This window comes from Eriocheir sinensis, unplaced genomic scaffold (genome assembly GCF_024679095.1).
Source record: "Eriocheir sinensis breed Jianghai 21 unplaced genomic scaffold, ASM2467909v1 Scaffold6, whole genome shotgun sequence".
NCBI classification, from domain to species: Eukaryota; Metazoa; Arthropoda; class Malacostraca; order Decapoda; family Varunidae; genus Eriocheir; species Eriocheir sinensis.
This window is the reverse complement of record NW_026111942.1, coordinates 609,878-628,455: the sequence shown is the minus strand read 5'-3', so window position 1 is coordinate 628,455 and position 18,578 is coordinate 609,878. Positions and strand designations below refer to the sequence as shown.

The window sequence follows — 18,578 nt, the reverse complement described above, 5'->3', positions numbered from 1 at the left end:
TCATCACCAGCACCATAGACCAGGGATGAGGTGCTCCTGGCCCTCCGGCACACCCTCCTGGGCGGACCAGAGGATGTCCACTGTGCTGGTGAGTGGCCTGACCCTTGCATCTCTCTGGGTCATTGTAGTGCTCCAAACTTGCTCTTTTTCTGTGGCCTGACCCTTGCATCTCTCTGGGTCATTGCAGTGCTACAAACTTGCTCTTTTTCTGTGGCCTGACCCTTGCATCTCTCTGGGTCATTGTGGTGCTCCAAACTTGCTCTTTTTCTGTGGCCTGACCCTTGCATCTCTCTGGGTCATTGCAGTGCTCCAAACTTGCTCTTTTTCTGTGGCCTGACCCTTGCATCTCTCTGGGTCATTGTAGTGCTCCAAACTTGCTCTTTTTCTGTGGCCTGACCCTTGCATCTCTCTGGGTCATTGTAGTGCTCCAAACTTGCTCTTTTTCTGTGGCCTGACCCTTGCATCTCTCTGGGTCATTGTAGTGCTCCAAACTTGCTCTTTTTCTGTGGCCTGACCCTTGCATCTCTCTGGGTCATCGTGGGTCATTTCAATTTCAATTGCATATTTTTTCTTCATTGTTCTATTTATTCTCTCTCTCTCTCTCTCTCTCTCTCTCTCTCTCTCTCTTCCCCTTAAAAACAAGCTTGACCAACACTTCCTTCACCTCAGTATTCACTAAAGTAGAAATGCAAAGTCTTGGTGCCATTTGATTAATATAATTTCACTGAGGGCAGGTTTAAGGGCAGACCGCCCAGTGTGGACCATAAGGTGTGTGTGGTTTGAATATCTGTGTAAATCTCTCTCTCCCTGAGATCAGCAGCAGCAGCAGGCAAGGTCAAGGAGGGTAAGGTCAAGGACTTCTGCCAAAATGTGTGACCCCAGCATACAGTAAACTGTGATAAGGAACAATGTTTTGCCCTGTGTGTGTGTGTGCGTGTGTGTGTGTGTATTTACCTAGTTGTAGTTTTACAGGGCCTGGGCTTACGCTCGTGTGGTCCCGTCTCCATATCTATAATTATCCAACTTTTCCTTGAAACTTTGCACACTCTTCGCCGATACTATTTCTTCACTTAATCTGTTCCAAACCTCTATATTTCTTTGTGGGAGCTATATTTCCTATGTCTCTTGAGCATCTTCCCTTCCTCAACTTTTTACTATGTCCTCTAGTATTCCTGCTGGAAGGTTCCTCTCTTAGTAGCAATTTCTCGTTATCTACTTCTTCCATTTTACTCAATAGCCTATATATTTGTATTAGGTCTCTTTCTCTTCTTCCAGTGTTGGCAAGTCCATTTCCTTTAGTCTTTCTTCATATGTCAGTCCCTCCAGTTCTGGAACCATTTTTGTTGCCATCCTCTGTATTCTTTCTAGTTTTACTATGTGTTTCTTCATATGTGGAGACCACACTGTTTCCGCGTATTCTAGTTTAGGTCTGATCATAGTAGTTATTAATTTTTTCATCATTTCTTTGTCCATGTAGTGGAATGCTATGCCTATATTTCTCACCATGTTATATGTATCACCGAAGATCCGATTTATATGACTTCCTGGTTCCATATAAACTTGCATTATTACTCCCAGGTCTCTCTCTTCATTTACTTTCTTTAATATTTCACCATCTCTCATTTTATATGTGTGTGTGTCTGTGTGTGTATTTAGCTATTTGTAGTCTAGGTGGCCCGAGCTAAGCTCTAGTAGTCCTCTCTCCATATCTACATTCATCCAGCCTTTCCTTCATTTGGTGGACACTGCTCGCCTCCACCACCTCTTCCTGCAAGCTGTTCCATGTGTTAACACTTCTATGTGGAAAACTATACCTACTTTTTCAAGTCACTCAAACAGGTTCCTTTATGAAGTTTCTTTCCATGTCCTCTCAGCCCCTGCGTTCTGGCAGTAGAGAAGAGATCATCCCTATCCACCTCATCAAACTTATTTACCAACTTATACAGTGTGATCAGATCTCCTCTCTCCCTTCTTTGTTCCAGTGTCGTCAAGTCCATCTCCCTCAGTCTGTCTTCATGCGTCATATTCCAGAGTTCTGGGACCATTTTAGTTGCAATTCTATATCATTTATTTGTCTGTAAAATGGAATGAACTTGAGAATGTAAGGAGTCTGCAAGAGGCCAGTTGGCCTATACAAGGCAGCTCCTGTTATATTTTGCATCTTGTAGGTTTTTCCAAACAGCTTGTTTATGTGCTTTTCTGGGGATAGTGTGTCTTGCATCGTTACTCCCAAATCCTTTTCTTCATGTACCACCTTTAAGTTGTCTCCTCCCATCCTGTATGTTTTCCTCAGTCTTTTTTTACTTTGCCCCATTTCCATAACATGGCATTTGTTTGCATTAAATTCCACCTCCCATAACTGGCTCCATCTGTACACCCTATCCAAGTCTTTTTGCAGCTCCTCACAGTCTTCCTCCGTCCTCACTTTTCTCATTAACTTTGCATCGTCTGCAAAAAGGCTCATATAACTTTTATACCCATCGGCATATCATTTATATATATCATGAACATTATTGGTGCCAGAACTGAGCCTTGAGGAACTCCACTCTCTACTCTCCTCCAATTTGATTTCTCTTCTCTAATCACCGTCCTCATTTCTCTTCCTGTTAAGTAATCCTTCATCCACTCTATAACCTTTCCGCCCATTCCTCCCCACTGCTGTAGTTTCCAGGTTAACCTTTTGTGCATAACCTTGTCAAAATCTTTTTTCAAATTGAGATACACACAATCAGCCCACCCTTCTCTTTCTTGCACCCTGTCTGTTGCTCCTGAGTAGAAACACAGTAAGTTGGTGACACACGATTTCCCTTTTCTAAATCCAAACTGTCCTTCATTTATCATGTTTTCCTTTTCTAAATGATCAACCCATTGTTTTTTATTATACTTTCACAAATCTTGCACATTACACTTGTCAAAGAGACTGGCCTATAATTTAGTGGTTCAGTTTTATCTCCACTTTTATAAATTGGTACAATGTTCGCTCTCTTCCACTCTAAGGGCACTTTTCCTGTATTCATAGAGCATGTTATTATGTCATGAAGTGGCTCCAGTAATTCATTTCTACACTTTTAGCACTTGACCGGAGATGTCATCCAGTCCCGTAGCTTTCCTTGCCTCTAAGGTTTTCATCAGGTGCAACAGTTCCCCTTTCTCAACCTTTACAGGATTTAATTTCCCTTCATTGCAATTTCTGAGCCCCAGTCAAAGTCGGTTTCTTTCGTAAACACTTTATGAATTTTTTTATTTAATATTTCTGCAATTTCTTTGTCTGTTTCGTAGAATACATTTTTTTCTTTTAGCCTTTCCACTCCTTCATTTCTTTATAACTTCCCGTTTACTAATTTATAAAACATTTTTGGTTCTTCTTTACATATGAAACTATTCTTCTTTCAAATTTAGCTTCCTCCTCTCTCCTTATTTTCATGTAATCATTTCTTGCTTTTTGTATTTGTCCCTATTGTTCTTATTTGGTCTTTTCTTTAAATTCCTCCTTGCCTTATTGATATTTCTTCTTGCTGTTCCACACCTCCATCCAAACCATGTTTTCTCTCTTTTAGTTTTTACTGTGTAGTATGGAACATATATCTCTGTTCCTCTGTTGTAAATATTCATAAAAGTCATATTTCTCTTGAATATCAGTACTCCTCTTCATATCACTCCAGTCTACCCCAGTGAAGAAAGTCTTGAGTCCAACGTAATCTGCCTGAGCATAGTTTTTCCTTATAAGCCTCATCTCAATATTCACATCCTTCCAAAGTTTTCTTATCCAATAGTTCATGGTCACTCTTTCCTAAGGGGCACTCGTGACTGACTCCTTCATCCAACTCCACGTTTTTTGTGAAAATTAGGTCAAGTCTTGATGGTTGGTGATCCCCTCTCAGCCTTGTTTCTCCTTGCACCCACTGCGTCACCAGGTTATCTGTTGCCAGCCTCAATAGTTTACTTCCCCAGGTATTTCCACCACCCTCTGTTGTCTAATTTTCCCATTTCATTTCTCTGCAATTTAAGTCTCCTGTTAATAATACCTTTTTAATATTTTTTATTTCATCTGTCAGTGCCCGTATTGTGTCTTCCAGCATAGTGTTACATCTTGCCTCATTCCAACCTTTGGTTTTAGGGGAGACATTGGCTGTTATTATGTGTATTTACCTAGTTGTGGCTTTACAGGGCCTGGGCTTACGCTCGTGTGGTCCCGTCTCCGTATCTGTATTTGTCTAACTTATCCTTAAAGCTTTGCACACTCTTTGCCGATACTACATCCTCACTTAGTCTTTTCCGAACCTCTATATTTCTTTGCGGTAAGCTATTTTTCTTTATGTCTCCCAAGCATCTTCCTCCTAAATTTTTTACTGTGTCCTCTTGTGTTCCTGGTGTTTATTCCTTCTTTTAGTAACTCCTCATTATCTACTTCTTCCATTTTGCTCAATAATTTATAAATTAGTGTTAGGTCTCCCCTTTCCTCTTTGGTCTAGTGTTGGTAGGTCCATTTCCTTTAGTCTTTCCTTATATGTCTTCAATCTCTCCAGCCCTGGAACCATATTTGTTGCCATTCTTTGTATTCTTTCTAGTTTTTTTGTGTTTCTTATGGGAGACCACACTGCCTCTGCATATTCCAATTTTGTCCTAATCATAGTGGTTACTAACTTTTTCTTCATATCCTTATCCATGTAGTGGAATGCTAATCCTATATTTCTCACCATATTATACGTATCACTGAATATCCGATTTACATGACTTTCAGGCTGTTGATTATCTTGTATTGTCACTCCCAGATCTCTCTTCTTGAACTCTCTTTAGCCCGTGTTCTTCGGCTATGGGAAAGCCGAGAGGTGGCCGAGAAACGGCAACATTACACTGCATTTTGAGACTAAAAAAAGAGCATGGAACGTACATCAGAGTACTCCTCTCATGACCATAAAGCCGTTAAAAATATTTACTTTTCCTCCATTGTTATGGGCAGTGTTTGTTACAAAACAAGCAGTCGTGACGTGCGGCATCTAGCCGAGAGTCGCTTGTTGTCTACTTTAGAGAGTTTAACAAGTGATTACTGTATGGGTAGCTAATTCAGTCTGCCATGACCTTACAACACAACCTGTGACAAATAAGCCCACCTCAAGATCACTCACCCACCACAATGACCATGCATGGTGGGTTGCACTATGCCGCCACCACCAACAATTAGCTGGAATTAGGGGTTTTGAGTCAAGCCCCAAATGGGGTCCGCCGAAGCTGCCGGGTTAATATTTCTCCATTTCCTATTTTATATGTCCATTTTGGTCTCCCTTCACTCTTCCCCATTTCCATTACATGACATTTCTTCACATTGAATTTCATCTCCCATTCAATACTTCATTTCCAAATCTTGTTCAGGTCATCTTAGAGAATATCACAGTCTTTACTGTTTCTAATATGTCTTAGCAATTTTGCATCATCTGCAAACAGGCTCGTTTAACTGTTTGCCAGAGGTGGCGCGGTACTGACAAATCATCAGTGCGGTTGCGGTGGTGCAGTAACTTGAAATTTGATTCTATTGTAAAAACTTGCTGGAACTTTTTGTTTTGCTCAGTCATGTCTTAAGGATCTTCAATTATCACATTCCCGCCACTCAGTCTTTCCATTTTTACTTCTTGAATTTCTACGGCAATTTTTACTTATCTTTGAATTTCTACGGCAATTTTTACTTATCTTTGAATTTCTACGGCAATTTTTACTTATCTTTGAATTTCTACGGCAATTTTTACTTATCTTTGAATTTCTACGGCAATTTTTACTTATCTTTGAATTTCTACGGCAATTTTTACTTATCTTTGAACTGTCTCCTTAGCTGTAAAAAATAAATAAAATAAAATAAGGGATTTGGACAGCATCGGGATGAGCTTGAGTAGAACAAAAGTTTGAAGGCTGGGTCAAGCCAGGCTGGGTCAGGTGTGGCATCTTTGGATAGGTTAGGACAGGGAGTGGAGAGTGATGAAAAGAATTATGATGCTAGTAAATGATTAACAAATGAATACTGTCTTAAGTTTCCTACCAACTTTCCTTAGCCGGGCCTCAGACAGTGAGTGCCGGGTGCAGCAGGAGGCGCTAACTCTCCCCTACCCGCTGTTTGTCGCGCTGAACATTGGCCCGGCGCTTGTGGCTGCCTTCCTCGGCTCTTATGTGGAGGTGAGTGTGTCCGGATATGCCTTGTTGGAGTAGACACAAGTTGAGTTAAGTCTTGTGTTGATCTTTTGAGTTTTATGTGAGGGTTTGTGTGTCTGTATTTCTCTGTTTTACACTAACTCATCCCTGTGCTGCCAAATCCCGTATGCAAGAGTTAACCAGCTTCTTCATTCTTTCCTGCCCTTATTAAACCAACCAATCCCACTGTCCCCTCCTCTTCCTAACCTAACTCAGCCCCCCACACCTAACCTAGCCTGGCCTGACCCAGCCTCCAAACTTTTTTCTACTCTAACTCATCCCTATGCTGTCCAAATCCCTTATGCAAGAGTTGACCAGCTTCCTCACTCTCACCCCCCTAACCTAACCCCCCCCCACCGAAGCGAGCCTGGCCTGACCCATCCTACAAACTCTTTTTCTACTCTAGCTCATCTCAATGCTGTCCAAATCCCTTATGCAAGAGTTAACTGGCTTCTTCATTCTTTCACCCCCTTTCTAACCTAACCCAGCCTGGCCTGACCCATCCTACAAACTCTTTCTACTTTAGCTCTTCCCTATGCTGTCCAAGTCCCTTATGCAAGAGTAACCAGCTTCTTCATTCCTTCATCCCTTGCAGCAGTACACAGGCTTTGAGTCAATGCTGTGTGATGCTGTTGCTCTCATGTGCCCAGCGATATCAAAAAGTAAGAAAAAGTCACTAGCTCTAAAGCCACTATTTTTGGGACCATTTTGCGGCCCTCACTGACACTCCTTCCCTCCTCCCCTCCGCCTCTCAGCCCGTGGCTGCCGGCAGTGGCATCCCGCAGGTCAAGTGTTACCTGAATGGCGCCAAGGTGTCCCGCGTGGTGAGGATCAAGACCCTGATGAGCAAGGCCGTGGGGGTGACCTTCTCTGTGCTGGGAGGCCGGGTCGTGGGAAAGGTGGGTGACTGAGCCCCAGAGAGAGAGAGAGAGAGTGTGTGTGTGTGTGTGTGTGTGTGTGTGTGTGTAAGTGGATGAATGGAAAGTCTCAGTTGAGTGTTCCTGATAGCAGACTAGCTCCATGGGTTGAGGCCAAAGGTCAAGTGATCCTTTCAGGTACCTGCAAATCATACTTAATTTCTTCCTAAACAAGAGCAAAGTGTTAAACCTGGCCCACAGAATTTTGTTAATTATTATTATTATTATTATTATTATTATTATTATTATTATTATTATTATTATTATTATTATTATTATTATTATTATTATTATTATTATGAAAAAATGGGATTGCAGCACTTATGAGCCTCCATCGGCACACTTGTATTCATATTAGCTAATACAACACCCAAAAGGAACTCCTACAAACACTGATAAACATTTACTAGGTTTATGACAGACAAATATGAGAAGATTTCTGTACTGTTTCTTAACATCCATTAGTTGTGAACAGCATGCAAATAATATTTTCCACCACGGACAAGTGTCCACTTTTCCAGTCAGTCCCTGTCTGTCACGCTGCCAAACACTGAGGACCACATGGAGGCTGAGAAGTCTGTGTCTGGCAGGCTTTCCAGGGTGTCAGGATAATCAGCAGGGTTGTTGTGGGGGTGTTGTGGAGACACATTGTCACTCCTATATTAAAACATTTTGTTAACCAAGTTCACATATTTGGCAAGGCTTTCCGACTAGTTCTGACAATTTCCAGTGGTGTGTTTATGATCCCGGTGGTAGTTTGATCCTTCTTCTGTAGCATGAACCTTAAAAAACACTCATTAGAACCTGATTGACCCCCTCTTTGACCTTCAGAAATAGCTGATGTGAGAAGCCAAAGTGTCTTATAATACCGAGCACAATGAGATGGCTTGGTGCTCACAGGAGGTGGATCTACGGCATCATGCCTTGGATACATTGCTTGTGGAGCACTGGGCTAAGATTCCCCTGACGTGCCCTGCTGCTGGGATGTTAAGAATTAGACGAGGCTTGACACACCCATTGTTGGCTGTGGTGTAGTACTTGCTGCTCTTTAGGTTCAGGTACAGGACGAATTGAAGGTCTGCTATAGCACATGCCCCAGACTGTACCTTACCACCTCACCCAGCGGACAAAGGAGTTACTGGTACAAGGCTGGAGCAGGAATACCTGCCTCTGAACACAGTCTTTAGTGGTGTCTTCCATGCCATATTGCCTCCCCCAACTTCTGGGTCAGAGAAGTGCAGGAGCCCTAGGCTTGGAGTTTTTTATCATTTCCTCAGCCTGCGGGTGTCCCACAAAGCCCAAAGCTCTAAGGCTGTGCTCCTTGGTGACCTTCAAAGAACCACTCCCAAAAAGTTAAGTTCCGTCCTGACAGAGGCTCCTTGCAGAACCATGACCATGACATGTTAGTGAAATCTTGTACTTGAGGACTCCTGAATGCCTTTCCAGCTAAGAACTTTAGGTTGTCTTCTGTCAAGCCTCTTCCTGTGGCAGATTGGAATTTGGCATCAAACACGTCCAAAACCTGTGGCCATGGAACCTTCTGAGGCAGTGTGTGCGCCCTTGCTTGGCAAATGCATCATCCCAGCAGACTGTGGGCCAAGCATGAGGCTCCTGGCTGCCATGAACACTGCAGGCAGTGACACACTTGGAACACCACCTCACCAACACTGAACTGTGCCTGGAAGAGTAGGGAAAACTTGTCATCCAGAACTGAGTCCGCGCCCTTCTTCTCAGCTCTCTTTATTTTCATGTCTCAGAAACTAAGGGAGAGCTGCCTTGAGCCCTGGTGATGCTCCATGCTGCCAGTATTGTTGAGAATTTCCCCTGACATTTCAGCTTTGCTCATTGTTGAGGAGAGCATTGGCCGGGGCCTCACTCATGATGGGCAGCCTCACCTGAGGTGGGTCGTGGTCACTTGCCACCCACCACTAGACGCACACTTGATGAGAATCTGGTGTTTGGCTTCATGATGTGATGTTTGTTAAGTACTGTAGAGCCAAGGACTCACTCCTGTTCTTGACACAACGGCCTGAGTTAATCTGCTGTTTCTTGGTGCGGCGAGTCTGGATGTGTGTGTGTGTGTGTGTGTGTGTGTGTGTGTGTGTGTGTGTATTTACCTAGTTTTGTGTGTGAGAGAGAGAGAGAGAGAGAGATTTTTTTTTTTTGTGAGATGTTGCTATTTAAGCAGCGTAGTGTCCACAGGTATTAAACTTGGCCCTTCCTGGCCATTTATTTATCAGTGGTATTTGCTGGAAATCACCTCCATTCTTTTTTCCATAGGTCAGGTCGTGGGCAAGGTCTGTGGCCGTGAGCTGACCACCAAGATGCTGCTGCCCACGGTGCCGGCCATGGCCAAGGGCAGGGTGGCCAAGACTACAGATGATGGGCCACTCCTAGACAAAGAGTAAGAGGGAGCATGAAGGGCTGCAAGGGTTTGTTCAGGATGGAAGGCGAGGGAGAGAGAGTGAAGGGAAGGAAGGACAGCTTAGGGAAGACTAACACAGGAAGATCAAAGAGAAGGATATCATATGTGTGTGTGTGTGTGTGTGTGTGTGTGTGTGTGTGTGTGTATTTACCTAGTTGTAGTTTTACAGGCCTGGGCTTTACGCTGGTGTGGTCCCGTCTCCGTATCTACATTTATCCAACTTTTCCTTAGCACACTCCTCGCCAATACTACATCCTCACTTAGTCTGTTCCAAAGCTCTATATTTCTTTGCAGGAAGCTATATTTCTTTGTGTCTCTCAAGCATCTTCCTTTCCTCAATTTTTTACTGTCCTCTTGTGTTCCTGGCGGTAATTTCCTCTTTTAGTAGTAACTCCTCGTTGTCTACTTCTTCCATTTTGTTCAATAATTTGTAGGTTTGTATTAGGTCTCCCCTTTCTCTTCTTTGTTCTAGTGTTGGTAGGTCCATTTCCTTTAGTCTTTCCTCATGTGTCAATCCCTCCAGCTCTGGAACCATTTTTGTATTCTTTCTAGTTTCTTTATGTGTTTCTTCTTATGAGGAGACCACACTGCCTCTGCAATTCCAACTTTGGTCTGGTCATGGTGGTAATTAACTTTCTCATCATATCCATGTAGTGGAATGCTGTTCCTATATTTCTCACCATGTTATACGTATCACCGAATATCCGATTAACATGACTCTCTGGCTGTTTGTTATCTTGCATTGTTACTCCCAGATTTCTCTCTTCGTGTACTTTCTTTAATGTTTCACCATCTCCCATTTTATATGTCCATTTTGGTCTTCCTTCTCTTTTTCCCATTTCCATAACATGACATTTTTTCACATTTAATTTCATCTCCCATTCCATAGTCCACTTCCAAATCTTGTTTAGGTCTTCTTGCAGAATTACAGTCTTTATTGTTTCTTACATGTGTGTGGGTGTGGGTGTGGATGTGGGTGTGTCTGTCTGTCTGTGTGTGTGTGTGTGTGTGTGTGTGTGTGTGTGTGTGTAATTCACCTCTTGGTCTGCTGCGGGTCTCTCTCGAGACAGCCAGCCGTTCCCCTACGGAGGAACACAGAGCTCATAGTACTGATCTTTGGGTAGGACTGAGACCACTCACACACAACACACCGCGACAACGAGGTCACAACTCCTTGCCTGACGTCGCGTACCTACTCACTGCTAGGTGAACAGGGGCTACACGTGAAAGAAGATAAACCCAACTTATCTTAACCCGGCCGGGGAATTGAGCCGCGGTCCTTCTGGTTGTGAGCCAGACGCTCTACCCCTGAGCTACCGGGCCGTGTGGGTGTGGGTGTGTCTGTGTGTGTGTGTGTGTGTGTGTGTGTGTGTGTGTGTGTGTGTGTGTGTGTGTGTGTGTATTTACCTAGTTGTGACACAGGAAAAGAGCTACCCTCGCGCTGTCCCGTCTCCATATCCTCTTATCCAAATTTTCATTAAAATCATGAATGCTTCTTGCACAAACCACCTCCTCCTCCAGTCCATTCCACAGCTCAATGCTTCTGTTTGGGAAGCTAAACTTTTTCACATCTCGCCTACACGTGGTCGCCCTCAACTCTCCATGTTCTCTCGTTTCTCTCTCGCTCCACACACACAGGTCCTCTCTGTCCAGATTCTCCACCCCACTCGCCACCCTGTACACCGCTATCAGGTCTCCTCTCTCTCTCTCTTCTTCTCTCCAGGGTTGTGAGCCCCATGCTATTGAGTCTCTCCTCGTAAGTCCGATCCCTAAGTTCCGGTACTACCTTAGTTGCCACTCTCTGCACTCTTTCCAGCTTTCTTATGTTCTTCTTTTCATGAGGAGACCAGACCACTGCTGCATACTCCAACCTTGGCCTTATCATTGTAACTATTATTTTCTTCATCATCTCCTCGTCCAAAATACACAAATGCTGTCCTTATGTTATCCTGTTGATGTGTTTGTCCGGTGACATGTTCTCTGAGACAGTCACTCCCAAATCTTTTTCTTCCATTCCTCTGCATATTATCTCACCTCCCATCTTATAATTGTATTCACATCTACCACTCCTACCAAACTCTATTTTTTTTTACATATCCCAAGGTTGTTCTATCTGCCATGTACCACTCCACTCCCATATTTTGTCCAGGTCCCTCTGCAATGCCTCACAGTCCTTCACATCATTGACTCGTCTCAATAGCTTTGCATCATCTGCAAACAAACTCACATAGCTGGTCACTCCCTCCACCATATCATTTATATAAACAGCAAACATTATTGGCGCCAGCACTGAACCTTGTGGGACCCCACTCCTCACTGGGCACCAGTTGGAAACCTTGTCCTTGATTATTGTCCTCATTTCCCTGTTAGTTAGAAATGTGTGTGTGTGTGTGTGTGTGTGTGTGTGTGTGTGTGTAATTCACCATGATCTCATCACACAATAGACTCAGGATTGTCCGTCACTACCTTCCCCGATAAGGCATGACGCTCATAAGTGACAGATCTCTGCATATATTTTAGAGCCCCCCCTGGGGAGGAAGGGCACAGCCCCCGTTGATACGTGATACCCATTCAGTGGTGGGTGTAGAGGAGACTCAGGTTAGGGGAGGCTGCCCATGGTGCCCACTCTGGCCAGGACTCGGCCCTGGAGAGAGCCCTGGAGCTGGTCAGCCAGTCTGTGGGCAGTGCTGAGCCTTACTCCCCCAGCCTCGTGGCTCAAGAGGCAGGAAATGGAGAATTCTGGACTAGTTTCATATACATTAAAAAGTGGTTATGCTACTAAGTATCTCTGTAGTATCTTGTACAGGGAAGGTGTCCTTAGTTTTCAAGGCATTACAATAAAACAAAACATCAGCTGTTTGCCTTAGTAACAACAAGGAAGAATGGTTTTGCTGCATGTGATGAACCTGTAAATATTCCCACAAGCAGTGTATGGCATGACAAATAGCATTGACCAATTCCCTGCCCGGCTGACAAGACTCATGCTTGGTTTCTCTCCTCACAGGCTGCTGTGAAGAGGATGGTTAAGACACCTTGTGCATGTTAATACTCTCTCATACTTGTGCCAAGGCCTAACACTGTGTGGCCAACACTCTCAGCAGGGGCTTTGTCTTGTGATGTATGTTGTTCATTTTGTATTTTATTCTTTGTAGCTGTGTGAACTGCCTTAAAGTGAGTATTTATGCTCACTTTCATGACAAGAAAATGTTTTATGTTGCTGGCTGCCACAGGCTCTATACAATCATGAGTTGTTCATCAATCCACAGGAATATTTTATTGGCTTTACATTTTTACATTATAGTTTGCTGGAATGTTCTCTTCCCTGCCTGGTGCTCAGCCTTCATCATTTCAGAGGCTGACTGATTGAGGAAGGAAGTGGGTACTAATTCAGTACTGTTTGCTGTTGACACGGTGCTCATTGCAGAAAATGAAAGTGACCTACAAAACTTGGTCACTGTTTTTGACAGTGTCTGTAACAAGAGCAAGAAAGCTGAAAGTAAATGTCAACAAAAGTAAAGTGATGGTTTCTGAAAAGTGAGGTTGTAGATTTTGTATGCCCATATAGAGTGGAATTGAATGTGAAAAAGAATGCAAAATAATTTTGAATTTTGAAGAACACAAAGACACAAAGGAAGAACAAACAACAGCAGACCTGCTGGTCCTTACGAGGCTGTTTGTGACAAGCTACACTAACTATCTAATCAAAGGTGGAAGATGAAGGACAGCAAAGGCGAAGGCTCTTCCCCACCCCTCCATCCCTCCAGCCAAACCTGGCAGGAAATGAAAAGAACCATGCAGCATGGAAAAACTGCATGGAAATTATAGGAAAGAGGAAAGAACTACCATTACTGCTACCACTAACCGGGCGATAAAAGCGGACAAGGACACCAGTATTCGAAATAACTTAACGTTATTACGACAATGAGTAATATCTTAGTTGCTGGTTGGATTCAAAACACTTGTCTAATCTATTATTGAAGGCCATAACTGTTGTACTATCAACGACATCACAGGGTAGAGAGTTCCAACCTTAACAACTCGATTGAAGAAGAAGTGTTTAGCTTCGTGTGACGAGAATCTTTTACCACTTATCTTCAAATTGTGATTTCTTCTTGTTCTATTTTGATCGATCAACTGTAAAGTAATCTTCCGCATTAAATGGTGAAGGTCAATGAGTTTAAGTACCTTGGATCAGTTATGTGCAAGCATGGTGGTACGGAGGGAGAGATAAGAGAAATGGCATTGCAAGGAAGAAGGGTGGTAGGGTCTTTGGGACGAATCATGAATGGCAGAAGTGTGAGCATGGAGGTAAAGAGGGATTTGAGAGATACAATAATAGTACCAACCCTCACATATGAAACGTGGGCCTGGAATGAAAGTCAGAGGTCTAGAGTGCAGGCAGTGGAAATGAGTTATTTGAGGAGTGCTTGTGGTATGAGTAGATTGGATGGAATGAGTAATGAAAGTGTGTACGAGCGTTTTGGAATGTGTCACAGGGGTGAAGGGAAGAAGTGTGGAGTGGTGGAAGAAGTGAAGCGACAGACCTTAAAGTGGTTTGGCCACATGGAGCGAATGGAGGAGAGTAAGATGACCAGAAGGGTGTATGTGAGTGAGATAGAGGGAGGGAATGCTGGAGGACGACCTCCTGTGAAATGGAGGGATAGGGTGCAAGAGTACGTTAGGAAGAGGGGGGGAATATCTTTGAGAAACTTTGAGCAGGCAAGGAGGGAGTGTCTGGATAGAGAAAGGTGGAAGCTCTTCTGCCGTCGCCATCCCCTGCTGGGAGCTCCTAGGAGCAGGCGTCGATGAAATGATGATGATGACTGAGAGGGGTATTTTGATGTGTCTTGAGAGCTTGGATAACAGTGACTGAGGGAGAGATTTCAGAATCAAATAAATATATACCCATTACTTTTTTTTTAGTGTGTGTGTGTGTGTGTGTGTGTGTGTGTGTGTTGCAGTTATTGCTGTATATAAGGTAAGTGTTGCAGCAGGCTTATTGTAATGGACTGTTTTTGTTGGTATTTATTTTTTCCCTTGAGCTGCTTCCTCTACTGTAAAAAAAGAAAAATTGTGACAAACAGCAATTAGATACAAAACTCACTTGCTTACCGTACCTTTCTGCCTTTCCTCAGGGACCTGGACACACTGTTCTGCGGCACCAGCAGCAGCAGCCTGCACATCCATGGCCTGCAGGAGGAGGACGAGGGGACGTACAGGTGCCGGGCGGAGAACAGGGACCTGGACACACTGTTCTGCGGCACCAGCAGCAGCAGCCTGCACATCCATGGCCTGCAGGAGGAGGACGAGGGGACGTACAGGTGCCGGGCGGAGAACAGGGAGGACTCGCTCGACGCCGTGGCCCACATACAGGTCCAAGGTGAGACAAAACTATGACATATATATTTTTTTACAGCAATGAAAGCGTTCAAAGGCAAAAAAACAATGAAAACAATAAAGCACTGCTCCTATAAAGAAAAAAAATGAGAGGTTAATATTGGGTGTAGAGGTCATAGGCAGGAGGAAATACAGACACATGATGGCTGTTCCAGAGTTTACCAGTGAAAGGGATGAAAGAATGAAGATGCTGGTTAACTCTTGTGCTTGTGTGAATAAAGTTTGGCATGGTAAAAATCTTAGTGATTGTGAATTATATGTTTGTCATAGGAGATGAAGTCGTGAAATAGATGGTCAAGATATGTGAAGTAGCAGGGGGGGGGGGGCAGCAGACTGGACGAAAGCCATCACTGTCCCAGTGTACAAGGGGACGGGCCGGAGAGGGAATGTGGGAGCTATAGAGGTATAGGTCTCCTGAGTATACCGGAAAGGTATATGGAAAAATCATAATAGAGTGTGCAAAGACTTACAGAAGAGAAAATCAGTGAAGAACAAGGAGGCTTCAGGAAGGGAAGGGGATGTGTGGATCAGATATTTGCCTTCAGGATGGAAGTAGAAAAAATAATAGTAAAAGGAAAGAAACTATACGCTGCCTTCATGAATATGGAAAAAGCTAGAGCTAATACAGTCTCTCTATATGATGATGCATCTGCATGTGTCAAAATTACTGGAGAAACAAGTGAACATTTTGAGATAAAAGTGGGCTTAAGACAAGGGTGCGTCATGTCACCATGGTTATTCAATATTTATATGGATGGTGTCATTAGAGAAATGAAGGGCAAAGTTGGAGAAGATGGAGTAAGACTGTTCGATGAGGGAAGGAAGTGGGTACTGAATTCGATACTGTTTGCTGATGACACGGTGCTCATTGCAGAAAATGAAAGTGACCTACAAAATTTGGTCAGTGTGTTTGATAGTGTCTGGAACAGGAGAAAGCTGAAAGTAAATGTCAACAGAAGTGAAGTGATGGTTTGTGAGCAGAAATAGAAGTGAGGTTGTAGATTTTGTATGCCCATATAGAGTGAGAATTTAATGTGAAAAAGAATGCAAAATAATTTTGAATGGTGAAGAAATGGAGGAGGTCAATGAGTTTAAGTATCTTGGATCAGTTATGTGTAAGCATGGTGGTATGGAGGGAGAGATAAGAGAAAGGGCATTGCAAGGAAGAAGGGTGGTAGGGTCTTTGGGACGAATCATGAATGGCAGAAGTGTGAGCATGGAGTAAAAGAGGGACTTGAGAAATACAATAATAGTACCAACCCTCACATATGCAAGTGAAACGTGGGCCTGGAATGAAAGTCAGAGGTCTAGAGTGCAGGCAGTGGAAATGAGTTATTTGAGGAGTGCTTGTGGTGTGAGTAGAATGGATGGAATGAGTAATGAAAGTGTGTACGAGCATTTTGGAATGTGTCACAGGGGTGAAGGGAAGAAGTGTGGAGTGGTGGAAGAAGTGAAGCGACAGACTTTAAAGTGGTTTGGCCACATGGAGCGAATGGAGGAGAGTATGATGACCAGAAGGGTGTCGGTGAGGGAGATAGAGGAGGAATTCTGAGGACGACCTCCAGTGAAATGGAGGATAGGGTGCAAGAGTACGTTGGGGAGAGGGGAAAATCTTTGAGAAACTTTGAGCAGGCAAGGAGGTAGTGTCTGGATAGAGAAAGATGGAAGCTCTTCTGCCATGGCCATCCCCTGCTGGGAGCTCCTAGGAGCAGGCATCCAGGAAATGATGATCATATGTTTGTCTCCGTTACTAGTATTGAAAATGGTATAAGAAAGACTATTCATATCTTTGTGGTTTGAGTATATAAAGTTTGGCATTGTGAAAGGTTAGCATTTGCCAGTTATCGTTAAGTTAGGTTAGGTTAGATGTTTGTCTCAGTACTAAAGTGTTTTCAGTGATATAACAAAGACTGCATATTTTTTTGTGATTTGTGTGGATAAATTTTGCCATTGTAAAAATCTTAAGTGTTTGTCAATCATTAAGTTCCTCTCAGTTACTAGAGTGGTAAAATGTTGAAAATGGAATAACAAAGACTAGCAATATTTTTGCGGTTTGAGTATAAAGTTTGGCATAGTAAAAATCTTAGTGTTCTTCAGTCATCATGTTTCTCTCAGTTACTAAAGCTTGAAAATTGTGTGACAGTTGCTCCGAGGTTTCTGAGGCAGCCGGCCAACGCTCTCGCCTATGAGAAGGAGAACGTGGAGCTGGAGTGCAGCGTGTACGGCCAGCCAGAGCCCTCGCTCCACTGGCTCAAGAACGGCGAGCTGCTGGTGGAGACGGAATACCTTCAGGTGAGCCGGACTTCTGTGGCGGTGTGGAAATTTATCGCTGTTACAGGTTTAAAGGACAGAGATATGTAGATTCATAAGATAGATAGATTGGTGGATACATACATACATACATACATAAGGGAAAGGAATGTAAGGCCCTAAATCAGTGGTTCTTAACCTGGGGGTGCACCCTCTGAGGGGAGCACAGTAATTTCAGGGGGTGCGAGCCCTAGGGAAAACTAGGAATTTCTCTAATTATATTTGCTATTCTCTTACCAAGAGCGTGGGCTAATATTGAGAAGTTTATGAACAAATGCAAAAGTATCGCCATTACTTCAGTTTCCTGTAGTCTACTTAGGGCTTGCCAGTTTCTTTAACATCTGTAAGGAAATTTTATTGCTAGATGCAAGGGGGCGTGGAGGAAGGACTACTTCCTGGAAGGGCAGGGAAGTAAAAGGTTAAGAACCACTGCTCTAAATGGATGCCTAAGGTATGTAAAGAGATACATGAGACTCCATTAGGTTCCATGCATAAGGTTCTAAAGAGATAAGTAAAGGAAAAGGGATACAAGGTTCTAAGTAGATACATAAAGGGATTTCAGTAGATAAGGGATATAAGGCTCTATGCAGGGAGATAAATATAAGGCTGTCAATAGCTACACAAAACACAGCTGTGTTGTGTTAGGTGTGTGTAATGCCAAGCCTCCCTGTAGAGTGTGAGCGGCAACAACCTGTAGATCCTTGGCCTGGTGCACCAGGAGTACTCAGGATGTACCAGTGTGTGGCGCACAGCTCGCCAGGGACGCCCAGCTGTGTGTCCTTGAGTCAAGTAAGCAGCGGTGCCGTGCGGGGCAGACACTGTTCACACTGTAGCCCTTTGTTTGCATTCATGAGTACTGATGTATTGTTGTCTGCATTGGACACAGGCAGTGACTAGTCCAGATAATTCCAGGTTGCTAATAAGCCCAGACGCAAACATTTACAAGGTTACTGAATGTATTCCAATGTTTCTGGCGGGCAGCTGCAGCCGCTGGTACAGACGCTGCAGTTTTAAAAAGTGTACATTACCCAAGTTATTGATGTTGATGCATGTGATTTTCTTAGCATGGCTGTAAGCATAACCCTTTGTTGTGTTTATTATTCCTTGAAGACTGAATAAAATGCATAGATTACACTGTGGGCAAAGCACACGTCTCCAGTAATGTGTTCATATTTGATTGTCCTGAAGTTTGGAGATATCAAAGCCGGTGCTGAGAGTTACTGACTCACTAAAATGTGATTTACCCGAGAATGACTATTTTGTTGTGGTATTTTGATAATACGTTGTCTGGGCTCACCTCCAGGGAGGAGCAGCATGCCACCACCCACGCACAAGGCAGGTCACAGACACAG

General features: G+C 43.6%; 1 protein-coding gene and 1 pseudogene across 1 annotated transcript; one reads left to right on the top strand and one right to left on the bottom strand.

Annotated features, from left to right (window-relative positions):
* Nucleotides 1-6,008: 6,008 nt before the first annotated feature.
* On the top strand, nt 6,009-17,933 carry LOC126993300 (netrin receptor DCC-like). The gene is made up of 6 exons (XM_050852256.1): nt 6,009-6,162; nt 6,933-7,076; nt 9,375-9,498; nt 14,655-14,899; nt 17,060-17,208; nt 17,900-17,933. Exons 3-6 carry the CDS (start codon nt 9,419-9,421, stop codon nt 17,921-17,923), a joined length of 498 nt encoding a protein of 165 aa, XP_050708213.1. The 5' UTR covers nt 6,009-6,162; nt 6,933-7,076; nt 9,375-9,418; the 3' UTR covers nt 17,924-17,933.
* On the bottom strand, nt 7,876-9,062 carry LOC126993299 (signal transducer and activator of transcription 5A-like; annotated as a pseudogene).
* Nucleotides 17,934-18,578: the final 645 nt, after the last annotated feature.